At 32.2% G+C, this 14,381-nt stretch overlaps 1 protein-coding gene across 2 annotated transcripts in view; it reads right to left on the bottom strand.

Moving 5' to 3' along the window:
• The window catches only part of LOC115875323, a 269,483-nt gene that overhangs the window by 68,734 nt on the left and 186,368 nt on the right, over positions 1-14,381 (bottom strand). Inside the window, exon 1 of one of the 2 annotated variants that reach the window (XM_030890745.1) lies at positions 12,592-12,720. The exons of the other annotated variant lie outside the window; for it this stretch is intronic. Within the exon in view, the coding sequence (XP_030746605.1) occupies positions 12,592-12,691 (100 nt within the window). The 5' untranslated portion in view covers positions 12,692-12,720. Of the gene's footprint in view, positions 1-12,591; positions 12,721-14,381 lie in introns of those variants that run through there. 2 annotated transcript variants of the gene reach the window in all.

Below are 14,381 nucleotides of genomic sequence, written 5' to 3'. Positions count from 1 at the left end.
AAGCTACAAAAAAAAATCATGAGGAAAAGGTGCTTGACCATTTATTATGAACAACTTTTATACGGGTCAATTTGCTGTAAAACAAACTTTTTGAAAACCACTCCAAAGGGCTCATGAAACGGCCGCTAAGTCCGGAAATAATAAACTTATAAAAAAATTCATTAGGCGAACTTATAGAGAATGTTCTTATGTACAATTTGCGTCTAATTATTTTGTTGTAGTACAGTTTAAAAAAAAACACCCCTATTGCTCAAAAACCGCAAGGGGAAAATTTCCGATTTTGTTTATTTTACACTCAGAAGACAGTCGCTGACAAACTCTGAAAAAATCAGCTTGCCCGTAATTTTTTTTTTTCAAATGACAATTTTATTGGATAATAATATTAAATAAAATAAATAAAATTTAATCTTTCTTTATAGGTTTCTAGCTATTCGTTATTGGTGCGGAATTGTTTTGTTCGATGTTCAAAAATAAGAACACATGCAAAATTTGTATATTTCAATGTGTAAGTATATATTCGGAGAAATTTGGTGTTATTATTAAGTAATTAGTCAAACCCTTTGATGTTTGTGTGTATTCAACATTTTCCTAATTTTTGTTAATTAGTTATAGCTAAACCGAGTTTTTTTAAGAGATTTAATTCCGCAAAAGTTATGTTTTTATGACTTTTGTTCATTAGATATCAATTTTTTCGTCAATTTTACAGTGCCAAATAATATTTATTTTGAATTACGGCTTCCTTTCTATTTGACCTCTAATCTTTAATTTACGGAATTTATATCACCGGAAACTAGAATCGGTAAAAGGTTATCAATTTTCCGACTGATCTCTGTGACTATACCATATTTTCCAAGTAATTAAAAATAAATCAAATAATTATTGACACAATAAAATATAAGTTAATCAGTATCTACAGGGTGACCCAAAACATCATTTTCAAACCGTAAATAAAATGTATAAATTTAAAAAACACAAATTTTAAAAATGTCTAACCTAAAAATATTTTTTTCTATATCTACAGCATAATTCAAATATATTTTTAAACCAACGCTATAGTTTCTCAAATGAAAGAGAGTATTATTTTATTTCGCCCAGAGAATTTATCATCAAAATTACAATTCTAAAAATGCCATACTATTTTAATCTATACCGAGTGTTTTGTTTTACAATATAAGTTCTTATTATCAAGAATCATCTGCTGATGATCCTAATGTAGTTAGTGAAACGGGGGCCAGTGTTAAAAGTAAAGTGTTGTAGTGTATTGTGGTGATTTAGTGTTTTATTTTGCCATATGTTCTTTCTAAGTTATCATCATCATCATCATCATTTTTAGCTTATTGAACCATTTTCAATTATGGTGTAGTCTCACTTACATACTCTCTTTGTAGTTGAGCACATTGTTGTCTATAGTTGGCCATGCCGGGTCCAAGTTATCCCTGCTAATTTCCTAATATCATGGTCCCATCTCAGGTTCGGTCTTCCTCTAAGTACCATGCTGTAATTTTTGTGGTCCATCTGTTGTCCGTTCTTCTTGCCAGGTGTCCTGTCCATTGCTATTTGAGAGATTTGGCTCGGTGGATGACATCTATTATCTGGGCCTTTTGTCGTATTCACTCTATTCTTTTATGGTCTCTCCTGGTTATTCCCAGCATATTTAGTTCCATTGAGCGTTGTGCGACCTGCAGTTTCCGTATGATTTCCGTTATGAAGTATCTAGGTTTCGCATGCATAGGTCATGACTGGTAGTACACATTGGTCGAATGTTTTCTTCTTTAGATGAGCTGCGGCATTCTAGATTTGAAATTATTGAGTTTATTTCATAAGTATTCCATGCTAACTTAATTTTTCTGTTGATTTCTGGCAGTAGAGATCCCGAGCTGTGTATTAGTTCCCAAATATAATTATGTATTCTTCTACTATTTCCAGTGTTGTGTTATTTATTAGAATGTCTTTTCTTTCCACTAGTTCGTTGTACATCACTTTATAGTTTTTGCTAAATTAATTTTGAGACCCACTTTATCGCTGGTTGTATTTAGTTCATTAATTTGTGCTTGTTCCTTAGGATCATTGGCAATCAGAACTATGTCATCAGCGAATCTTAGATGGTTAAGATATTCTCCATCTATTTTTAATCCTGTGTTAGTCCAGTCCAATTGACGGCTACATTAGACGATTTCTTCTAATGTAGCTGTAAACAGCTTTTGGGATATCGCGTGTCTCTGTCGTACTCCTTTGCCAGTTGGAAACTCTGGGGATGCTTTATTTATCATTACTCTTGCTTGTATATATTGGCGGGAGTTTCTGTATAAAGCCTGTCAATACCTTGCTTCGCTGGGGCTTCTATTATTGCCATATTGCTATATATATAGAATATATCGAGTCGAAAGCCTTCTTAAAGTCTATAAAGGCTATGGCTAGTGGAAGTTCGTATTCTTTTGTTCGGCTGATAGTTTCTCTTAGTGTATGTATGTAATCAATCGTGCTGAAGCCGTTTCTAAAACCTGCTTTTTCTCGTGATTGTGCAGCGTCAAGCGTGTTTTGTATTCTTTTGTTTATTATTTTTGTGAATATCTTGTATGTTACTGGTAGTAGGCCACTGGTAATAGTTAAATTTTGAGAACCACTAGATAAATTTAATTTACTTCCTATGTTGCCATACTATCAAGAAATTATGTTCTAAAAACTAAAAAATAGTCTAAACATTTTTTTGTATAATTCCAAATTTTAATTTTTTTGCGAAAATAACCTCATAATCGTATTTCTGGGGTAAAAATATACTACCTCTAAAATATAGTAACACTTATTTAAGACTCACCCTGTATATTAAAATAATCTGTTATTTTAAACCTATTTTTCATTTAATTTGGCAATTGGCAATTCATTTTGTCAAATATACCAAAATTATTAAACATTAACAAAATATTACTGTTCCATAATCGAGAAACTATACATAAAACAAAGGTGTTGATATGTTGATACATTCCTTGCCCAGTAAGACGCAGCAGTGCAACAATAAAAAAAAATTACCAAAGCAAAACCATTAAATCGATAAAGTTATAATTATTACTCGAATTAAATATATATGATAGTACCATTGCAATTTTTTAATTTATCCCACGGGTGGTACTTCTCTAATTACTCTTAATTATTTAAAACAATTTTTTAATTATTTTTAAGATATCGGCGGTAAGTTATTATATCAATAATTAAAACTGGTTTCTCAGGTTCTGTTTGAAGGACTTGTTGCGAAGACAATACAGCGCTGACCGCTGACAAATTTAGTTGCATATACAGTGTGTGCCGATAAGCTTGCAACAAAATATTTTTTTTATATTGGGTTATTCAAAAAAACTTTTCCTAAAACTTTTTCGTAATTTTTTTAAAAAATTCTATTTATCATTAATTTATTCCTTTATTTTATATAACTTGGGAGTTAACAGCCTGACAGCTGACACATGATATGTCAAAATCTATTTTTTGTCATTGGGTTGTCTTAATTGTCCTTAAACTTTTTTTATAATAAAAATGTTTGCTTCCATTGTTGTCTTAATTCCTCTGTCAGTGGCAATATTGTTTTATTAGGAGTAACAATGATAATTTTTGTGCAGAGGCTGTACGTTTGACTGTACGTTTGACATAACAGACGAGGCACAAAAAGTACATTTTTCTACGATCGTGCAAAAAAAAAATATATATATATATATATATATATATATATATATATAAAAGAAAAAAAAGAAGAAAAAGATTAAACGGCTCAGCCCTATATAAAACAAATTTCTTGCAGTAGAGGTATATAATAAAATTATATAAGGATTCTTGCCACTTAACTGCTAATATAGAAATTTAATTCTACGCTGTGTTTGTCATAATGCGGATCAACCTGCTCTCACTACCGGTTTCGGAGCCCTACTCCATCATCAGGTGAGCTTGGGAGATCCACAAAATGACAACCACAACGCAGAGATAGTTAATTCCGACTGGTCGGAAAGAATCGATTAGATATTAAGTCCCGAACGGGAGATAGCGGCCTGCGTGCAACGGTAGTACTTTCGTACCACCGAGGCGCAACTATCGATAGTAAAAGGGTGGTAAAAGGCTTTTTTTCAGGCAAGCCAAATTATAAAATAGAAAACAAATTTCTTGCAGTAGAGGTATATAATAGTATATTATATAGGATTTTGCCACTTAACTGCTAATATAGAAATTTAATTCTACGCTGTGTTTGTCATAATGCGGATCAACCTGCTCTCACTACCGGTTTCGGAGCCCTACTCCATCATCAGGTGAGCTTGGGAGATCCACAAAATGACAACCACAGCGCAGAGATAGTTATCGGGATATCCGTTCGGGTAGTTATCGGGATATCCGTTCGGGACTTAATATCTAACCGATACTTTCCGACAAGTCGGAATTAACTATCTCTGCGCTGTGGTTGTCATTTTGTGGATCTCCCAAGCTAACCTGATGATGGAGTAGGGCTCCGAAACCAGTAGTGAGAGCAGGTTGATCCGCATTATGACAAACACAGCGTAGAATTAAATTTCTATATTAGCAGTTAAGTGGCAAGAATCCTTATATAATTTTATTATATATATAATAGTATGTTATAACATTACATATACGCCACGAAACTTTTTTGGCAGTATTTGTCCTGTAGCCGCCTCTGTCTGGTTAATAATTTCTTGCGGAAGACCTTCCTGAATCATTTTTCTTTAAAATCTAACTTGCTCGTTGATAATTCACTATTTTATCGTTAAAAAATCGCGATTTATATAACTAACCTAACCTAACCTAACCTAACGCACATCTATATTGTATAGTAACATAAACGCACCCTGATAATTTATTAATTCGCAACAATGAACAATGGCCCAGCTACGTCGAAACACCAGTTCCCATTAGAACACCGAAGTTAAGCGACGTAAGGCGATACTAGTGGATGGACGGGTGACCGGTTCGAAACTCTGTATCGTGCTGTTGTCCAATAAAGGCAAAAGTGTAAAATCTATTGACACACACTGCTCATTCACACCGGTTCGAGGCCGGATGAGATCGGATATCTGGTGAGTAAGAGTCGATTTAGACACTTGCCAAGTCGGTAGGCCATTGACCATGATATGGTCGAGGACCGCGGTTCGGATTCCGCGTAAACAAAGTAGGCCCCGTCCAGATTAGCCCTGGCAGCAAACAGGAGACGTTAACTGAAATCTTTACTTTTTTTAAATTATTCTTTAGAGATTGAACATGAAACAGTTCTGCTGTTGGATAAAATTTTGGATGGCACTCGCGTGTTATAACATATAAGTCACTTGAGAAAATTAGCCCTCTCGGAGTTCGATCAAGTTTGCCCCCCTCGCATTTGGCACAATTTTGCACACCAAAAATGATATTTTGCACACTTACCTAAGAGAAACAAGGGCCGTTTTTTAAACGGGGGGCAAACTAGACCGTTCCCTCCATTTGGTACGAAATTGATTTATTTCTATGTACATCGATTCTGCCAATTTTGCACACCTGTTTTTGAATTTTGCACACCCTTCTGACGAAAGTTATTAGCGGTTGAAAATTGAAAATTCTCCCCCCCCCCCAACTAAATTGAATTTTGTTTATATTTAATGAATCGGCTAATTTTGCTTATAACTTTCGTCAGGAGGGTGTGCAAAATTTAAAAATAGGTGTGCAAAATTGTGCAAAATTAGCCGAATCGATGTAAATAGAAATAAATCAATTTCGTAACAAATGGGGGGAACGGTCAAGTTTGCCCCCCGTTTAAAAACCGGCTCCAGTTTCTCTTAGATAAGTGTGCAAAATATCATTTATGGTGTGCAAAATTGTGCAAAAGGTGTGCAAAATAGTGGTATGTATATCTCTTTTTCAATTTCCTCTAGTACGGGTGGCAAACTTGACCGACCTCCCTCTCGGCCTCCTCGAGGGGACATTTCCCAGCGTGAGTTATATATAAAATAACACACTAGTACCATAAATAACTATTTGTACTTCTGCGCCTGGGGGTAAAAATCGTGTTTCTTTTATACCGTGGCGATAAAATATATTTTTTATATTGTCAATCACGTCGCAAAAATTAATACTTTTGTCCGCTTTTATGACGTTTGAAAAGAAACAATTATTAAATCATTAATATACAAATGATATAAAAAATATTTTTCAATTAACATACCTAATACATATTAGTATCGTATTAATGAAAATAACCCGACCATAAAACGCTAAGAATAAAACGATAGAAATACGAAAAATTAAATTATTTTACGCTTAGCTGAGCTGGATTATCCCAAAGTTATTTCCCCAACGCACGTCAATACATAATACAATTTTCCTCATAATAACAACAAAAAGTACAACAATGCAGGTTTGTTTCGGAAAATACGGACAGGAATTCATTGTAATCAGACCGTGGTAAAATTTGCCGTGTACAAATCTAACTTAAATAATTTGATTTAGTGCTGTTGCATCGATAGTAATTAGCAAGGTCATTTTCAGCTGTTAGTTCGATCATCAGAGAAATAAGTAAAGATGGAGACAATCTAGTGTGGGAACACAATGATTGCGAAAAGTCTTCTATGTTAATCGCAAAACAATTTCAGATGCACGTGATCTACTTTAAGTGACAAGCGATGTCGACAGCGCTGCCAGATTGTGATGGATTTATGAGATGAGTCTTAATTGACAAAGTGACAAACAATGTATTTAGTATCTATTTTTTTAAAGATATTTACGTTTTATTTTTAATTTAATAACTAATATTTTAGTAATTAATTGATTTATTTGTTTAATAGCTAATTTTACTAATTACATATTGCCAAAAACTAATCCATTATGAAGACTATTCGAAGCGTTATTATGGGTTATTTATTTATTTATTGATGTACATCTTACAACGCCATAATTGGTAATAACAAGTGCTATTAATGCACAAACTAATAATCACAGAATTTAATAAAAACTAACGTAGAAATTCCGATGCACAAGGCAAAACGCAACAATCACTCTCATTCACAAAAAGGGTGATAGACTCGACAATTATACCAGACTCGACAATTATCGTCCCATCAGCTTGCTCTCGCACTTCTACAAAATATTCACAAAGGTGCTGACAAATCGCCTGTCAAACAAATTCGACTTCTATCAACCCCCGGAACAGGCAGGGTTTAGAAGTGGATATAGTACTGTGGATCACCTTCAGGCAGTCCGCACTCTCATAGAGAAAAGCACCGAATACAACTTCCCTATATATGTCGCCTTTGTGGATTATGAGAAGGCTTTCGACTCTATAGAGCTACACGCCATCCTCGATGCCCTACAAAATGCCAGAATAGACTACAGATACTCGGGCATAATATCATCTATTTACAAATCAGCTACAATGACTATCAAACTGTGTGGATGACATAAATATCACAAATAAAATTAAAATGGAAAGAGTCCGACAGGGAGATACTATTTCCCCCAAACTTTTTACACTGGCCCTGGAGGACGTATTTAAGAAGCTGAACTGGGACAATAAGGGTATTAAGGTAGATGGTGGGATGCTTAACCACTTGCGCTTCGCTGATGATGTCGTTGTCCTGGCCTCATCGTTGGAAGAACTTCAAACAATGCTCGAACAACTTCACCACACATCTGCGCAAGTAGGTTTAAAAATGAATTTGTCTAAAACTAAAACCCTAAATGAAAATGAAGAGATGATGTTAATGGACAAAGGATTGAGAACGTTAAAGAGTATATATATCTAGGTCATGCCATAAAACTCGGCAAGGAAAATCAAACAACCGAAATTTCTAGAAGGATCAAACTCGGATGGGCAGCTTTTGGTAAACTTAACTTTATATTCAAAAGCAAAATCCCAAATAGCCTAAAAAGAGACGTTTACAACAAATGCGTCTTGCCTGTCATGACCTATGGTTCGGAGACTATGACGATGACGGCACGAAGTGTGAACAGGTTGCGAGTGAGCCAAAGAGCTATGGAAAGAGCCATGATGGGTATCAGTCTTCGCGACCACATTAGAAATGAAGACATTCGCCGACAGACGAGGATAACGGACATCGTAGAGAGGATAGCTAGCTCTAAATGGTCTTGGGCAGGACACTTGGCCAGACAGTCCGAGGAAAGATGGGCAAAAAGACTTCTTTGCTGGAAGCCACGCCTAGCAAATCGCCCAGTCGGCCGACCTTCTAAAAGATGGACTGATGATATCCAAACCGTAGCCGGTAAGAACTGGATGAGGAGAGCACAGAATCGGAACGAGTGGAGGAAACTGAGAGAGGCCTACATTCTGCAGTGGATGAGTAATGGCTGAGAAGAGAAGAAGAGAGAACGTAGAAATAAATTTGAAAGTGGTGTACTGGTGCATATCAATCAAACTTACTTCTCTGAACTTCAAATTTACTTCTTCCTTTATTGTCACATTCTCGTTCAAAATAGTTTATCAGGGAAGCTACAAGCTCTTTGCTTCGACTGTTTAAATGCTTTGGCATATTTTCAACACACAATTACAAGAAATGCAATACAAAAACTCGAAAATTTAGTTTTAACTAATTTTAATTTAGTTTTAGTTTAGTTAAAACTTAAAAAAAGACTATGGAAATAGACAAAAAAACGAGAATTGTTTACAAAGATTCAACAACACGATATTATACAAAATAATGACTAGCATTAAGATAATTGTCAAATAATAAACGACAACCTTGCTGAAGAGGGCGCAATGTGACCAACATAGCGATAATAAAATTCGGTTTAAACTAATTTTTGCAGCTTTAATCTAAATAAAATATCTATTACAATCATTTGCTCTATAAAGTAAAATGAAGAGCTGCTCGGTAAATTATACAACAAATTTAAAAAAAAAATGCCAAAATGTCATTTAGTCAGGTTTATAGACTTTAGTGTCAATGTCGATATGATTGATGACGTGCATCGGAAAAAGGTTTGCGATTGCTATAACTGTTTCGCTACTGTGAGAAAATCTGCATAATAAAATAGTCATATTTAGTAAACACCGTTGGTTCCAACGGAGACCAATTTGTGAGCGGAATTTACTAATAAAACAAATTTGCCTGACGGACAAAAAATGCTTAAGGTTTCAGGAGGTATACACAAAGAAAGAAGGAAAAACACAAAGAACAAAGAAAACACTATTTCAAATACCTAAATACAACTATTTAAGAACACTTTAGTTTTTTTTCCAACAGATCCTTCTATTAAAAACCATTTACATTAGAAGTTAACAAATATAAAACCGTTTTATATAACATTGTTCTAAAAAGTATAATAAACTATTATAACATATCCTTCAAAACACAAAATACATTTAGATCCGATTTAATCCATTCTAAACCAATGAACAATCAAAAAATTTAACATACAATATACCATGTAAATGTGATAAATTTTATATTGGTGAAACAAACAGACCGTTAAATGTTCAAATTAAAGAACATAAAGATTATTTAAATAAATGATTTTCGCAAATCTATGATTTGTGAGCATTCATGGGACACAGGACACAGAGTAGATTTAACTACGCAAAAATTATTATGAAAAACCGATAGCCTCTAAACGAAAAAATACGCATGTAAATGTATCTCTCGAGATTAGTAATGTATGGCTATCGCTTTTTTGATTTAAGTATACCAAATTTGAGCTACGCATTAGAGCTAAAAAAATGCTAAAAAAAATAAATACTAAACTTGATTCGCAATACTACAATTATATTTAAAAATCAAAGCCAAAAACAAGTGTCGCAAAACAATAATAATTTATATAATTTGTGTTACCAATTATCTGCTAGGCACAAATTTGTGTTCAAGTTTAGAAGTATATAAAAACCACTCTCTGTTTTCTTATTTCCCTGACGTTTTGATGTAATTACTGAAAAATGCAGAGTGAGAATAGAAAAATTACGATGCTTGTATCTCAACTGAAACATATGTTTATTTACGTATTAGAAAAACATAAAAATTCTTTATATGAAAAAAATTAATTTATAACGGATCTTTATACTCTCAGCATTGTTTAATTTCCTTAATCGAAACAATTGTCGTCAATTAAAGAATAAAATATTATATTATTTAATCAAATTAATTATTTAGTTTGGATCGATATTTGAGATATAATATTGTTACGGTTAAGATGCCCCAAACAGTTTAATTCATTATTTATTTAAATGGAGAAGGTCAAACATCATTAAATCATTTTGACAATATCGATTTAACTTAGCAGTATAAAAATGACAGAATTGCTACACATTAAAAGGGTAGACCTTATTACATTCTAGCACTTTTTATTATTTCTATAATTAGTGTTGATTTTGACAAGTTTTATCTCAATTTTTAATAAATGACATTCCCCAGCCGACTTTAAACATATTATAAGTAGTATAAGCTTTAAATAAATAGATTAAAAAAGTAGAAAAAAGACTCAAAGTCCAGGTCTCTTTGAGAAGAATGGACGCGTTCTTTAAATTAAATAGATTAAGGCAAGCGTATACTCGTTTATTGAAAGAATTGGGTACAAAGAATTGGGGAAATTTTTTTAATTTTTTTATGATGGGTCATTAAAAAATACATACAACTCTAAATGTTCACCCTTCTACTATCAATCCCTATTTTTTAATAGGGGCGTTTTTATTAATAGTTTTAGTTACCATACTCCTTCCAAACGGCTTGACCGATTTTGATGAAATTTTATATGTGTATTCAGTAGGTCTGAGGATAGATTGTTATACAGGGTGACCCAGGCTGAGCGTGCATTAGAAGTTTCTAGAAAACCCCAATATCTAGATCGGAGATTTTTAGCACATCATTGTTTCACAACGAGATCTATCGATTAAAAATATTTTCAAAATGGCGGCACTTCCGGAAATACCGGAAGTTGACAACAACTTTCTTATTTTAAATGGGTGCCCCAATTTTTTATTGCATACCTAAATTCTTTGTAAAATTCTATGAATACTGATGTTAAACACTCTATATCTAACATTAACCGTTTTGAGAAAAAAAAAATTAAAATTTTTTGACGAAAAAAACTGCCTGTCAAAAATATGACTTTATACGTCAAATGATGTAAAACAATAGATCTGGCCATGTCATGTTATGACATTTTGTTCAAAAAGCAGTATGTTATGGATCATCATTTCCAAGTCAACTTTGCGCTGTTTTTTTTTCGATCATACGGTATATTGTTAATAATATCAACTGTTAGATATCACTAAAGAGCGAAAATACGAGATATATTTTTTATAAATACACCTTTTAAACTCTTAAGACAGGCAGTATTTATAATATAGGAAATTCAAATAATTCGGTTTCTGACAGATAGAAATAAATTGTCTGGCTGTTTGACACTTAATGTCAAAGGAAACTAGATAAAATCAAGAAAAATATCCGTTTTCAAACTAAATCCTAAATAATTTAAAAGCGATTTATTTTAGGTATAGAAACATGTATACTCAAAAAGTAACGAATTGGAAAACCTTTTCACTAGTGAAATAAAAAAAGTGGGTTTCCATTTGAAAAAAAATATTTGTGATAATTTTTTAATCGCTCAATTCCATGACAGCTACCGTCATTATTATATGACATTTGTACAATTTAATTTTTGAAATAGATAGCTACATGTCTTCTCTTTATGTCACAGTAGTGGCTGGGGTAAATGCACTAAATTTGACTTTTAGGCTATACACATTTTTTTGACAGGTGTTTTTTTTTCGTCCAAAAATTTTAAATATTTTTTTCTCAAACGCGGTTAATGTTAGATATAGAGTGTTTAACATCAATATTCATAGAACTTTACAAAGAATTTAGTTATGTAATAAAAAATGGGGGCACCCATTTAAAATAAGAAAGTTGTCAACTTCCGGTATTTCCGGAAGTGCAGCCATATTGAAAATATTTTTAATCGATAGATCTCGTTGCAAAACAATGATGCACGCTCATCCTGGGACACCATGTATATTTTGCTATACCCCTAAGAGAGATAAGGGTGGGCCACCCAATTTTTTTTTATTTTTTTTTTGACAAAATTTTTTATTTTGATTTTTTTATGATGTGATATTAAAAAATACACACAACTCTAAATTTTCACCCTCCTACCATCAGCCCCTATTTTTTAATAGCGATATTAGTAATTCAATAACTTTAGTTTAAGAACAAATTGTTTTTAAAAATTGTTAGAATACCTTAAATTAAAAACGTGAGAATGATTGGGTACATTCCCGGTAAAATGGTTTGACATAAATTCAATATACCATTTATTTAACCTTTGGGTATATACCGGGTGCAAAAACTTGGGTAATTACCCAAATTTCAATATACAGGGTGCTTGCCCATCACTGACCTTAGCCACAGCAACGCGTGGTCAGGTTAGTTACTAGTTTACATATAAAATGTAAATTGACAGCGATATTTATTTCATAGCCATCGCTGACGTCGTTTTTTTTCGATCATAATTGTACAATTGGTAATCTAATTGTTTAGTATACGCCTGAATGGTATAACTACATTGTCAAATCATCGTAATTTTTACAATGTTGATTTTCTTATAATTCATTAATTATTTGAAACTTACTTGTGAGTGATCCTGGTGCTCTAATAATTAATCGTTTCCTAGAATGAGTAATGATCACGTAGCACTGGTAAATGTGAGTGCCACAACACAACCAAAACATTTAAACCCGAACAACATTGTTCACGTATACCCGCGCAAATACTAACAATTATTACTGGTAAATAGATGTCAGAAAAAATTAGAGCCATATAAAATATTTCTCAAACACCTTTAAACTTTTTTTTTATTTATTTATGTTCTATTTATATCCTTCGCATGAAATATTCTATAGGTTCCAAATAATAACACTATAGGTATAGGTGATTCCATTGTAACTGTGACTATTTTTATCCTGTAATATTTGTGGTCTTAACACTTAAGATATTTCATCACTTCTTTTTGTATAAGTTGCCAGTTCTTCTGTACTTTCTTAATTCTTATTATTAAAGAATTTACCCGTCCTGGTTACTTTTTTTGGACGCAATATACAGGGTGAGTCTTAAATAAGTAAAATATTTTCAGGGCTGATAGATCTCGATAAAAGAAATATATTTGCTCTTTACTGTTTCTCAAATAAATCCAAAATAATCGAGTTATTTTACTTTGAAAGTTCAAAAAAATGTTTTTTTGCTTAAAAATGTTTTTTTTGGGCCACTGGATCTTTTCAGGGTTTTCAAAACCTTATAGTCCTGTTTCTGGTGTCGACCTATACCGTGACGTCGAAATATAATATATTATTTTAAATGGAGCACCCGGTATATTATTATATTTTTCGAAACTTCCATATCTCATTTTTTTTTTCTATTATACTAACCTATACAAATCTCTAATATTTTTCGAGGTAAAAAATAAAACATGTGTAAAACTGACAAAAACATGATCTTAAATAAGCATTGGTTAAATCATAAATTCGGCATATTGAAAGCTAAAATTTGGTTTATAGGAAACTCGACATATTCCATCTGTCTAAATCAATTGATTGGATATCAAACACAGAGGCCAGAAAAAATAACTATTTCCTTTTGTTATAAAATCGTTCAAATTATTGTTATTTTAAATAATTCAAGCCTATGTATTTTATTTAAAAACTTAAAACCCAAATAAAATTGCTTTTCAACGATATATCATGTTCTTATAACTAAACCTTCTGGTTTCTTCAGCAAAGCCTGTTAAAAGATAGTAATTCTATTATAACTGTTTTATTTAAAGAAAATTGTTACCATAACAAATATTCAAACTTTATAAGTATCAGTTAGAGTTTACGTGCTAAATTCTAAAATTGTCATGGTAACGAAATTCTTGAAATGAAACTATAATAATGGAACTATTAATTTTTAATTAGGTCTGCTTAAAAAACGGAAGGTTTAGGTGTAGGAACATGATATATTGTTGAAAAGCAATTTTATTAGTCTTTGGTTTTTTTTTAAATAATATACATAGAGTTGAATTTAAAATATCAAATATTTGAGCAATTTTATATCAAATGGAAATAACTTCCTGTGTAATATCCAATCGGTTTATTTAGACAGATCGAATATATCGACTTTCGTTAACTTATAAGCCAAATTTCAACATTAAAAATGTTTAATTCATGATTTTACCAATGCTTATTCACGATCATGTTTTTGTCAATTTTACACTTGTATTATTTTCTATCTCAAAAACTATTAGAGATAGGCATAGGTTAATATAATAGAACAATTATGAGATTTGAAAGTGGTTTCCAAAAATTTAATAATATACTAGATATAATCTGTAACTATATAATAATATACTCTGTAACTATTCCCCATTTCAAATAAGAAAGATGC

Source organism: Sitophilus oryzae, unplaced genomic scaffold (assembly GCF_002938485.1).
Source record: "Sitophilus oryzae breed Bouriz unplaced genomic scaffold, Soryzae_2.0 scaffold_1372_pilon_pilon, whole genome shotgun sequence".
In the NCBI taxonomy this organism is placed as follows: Eukaryota; Metazoa; Arthropoda; class Insecta; order Coleoptera; family Curculionidae; genus Sitophilus; species Sitophilus oryzae.
Note: the sequence above shows the minus strand (reverse complement) of the source record. Positions and strands in the feature narration are given on the sequence as shown.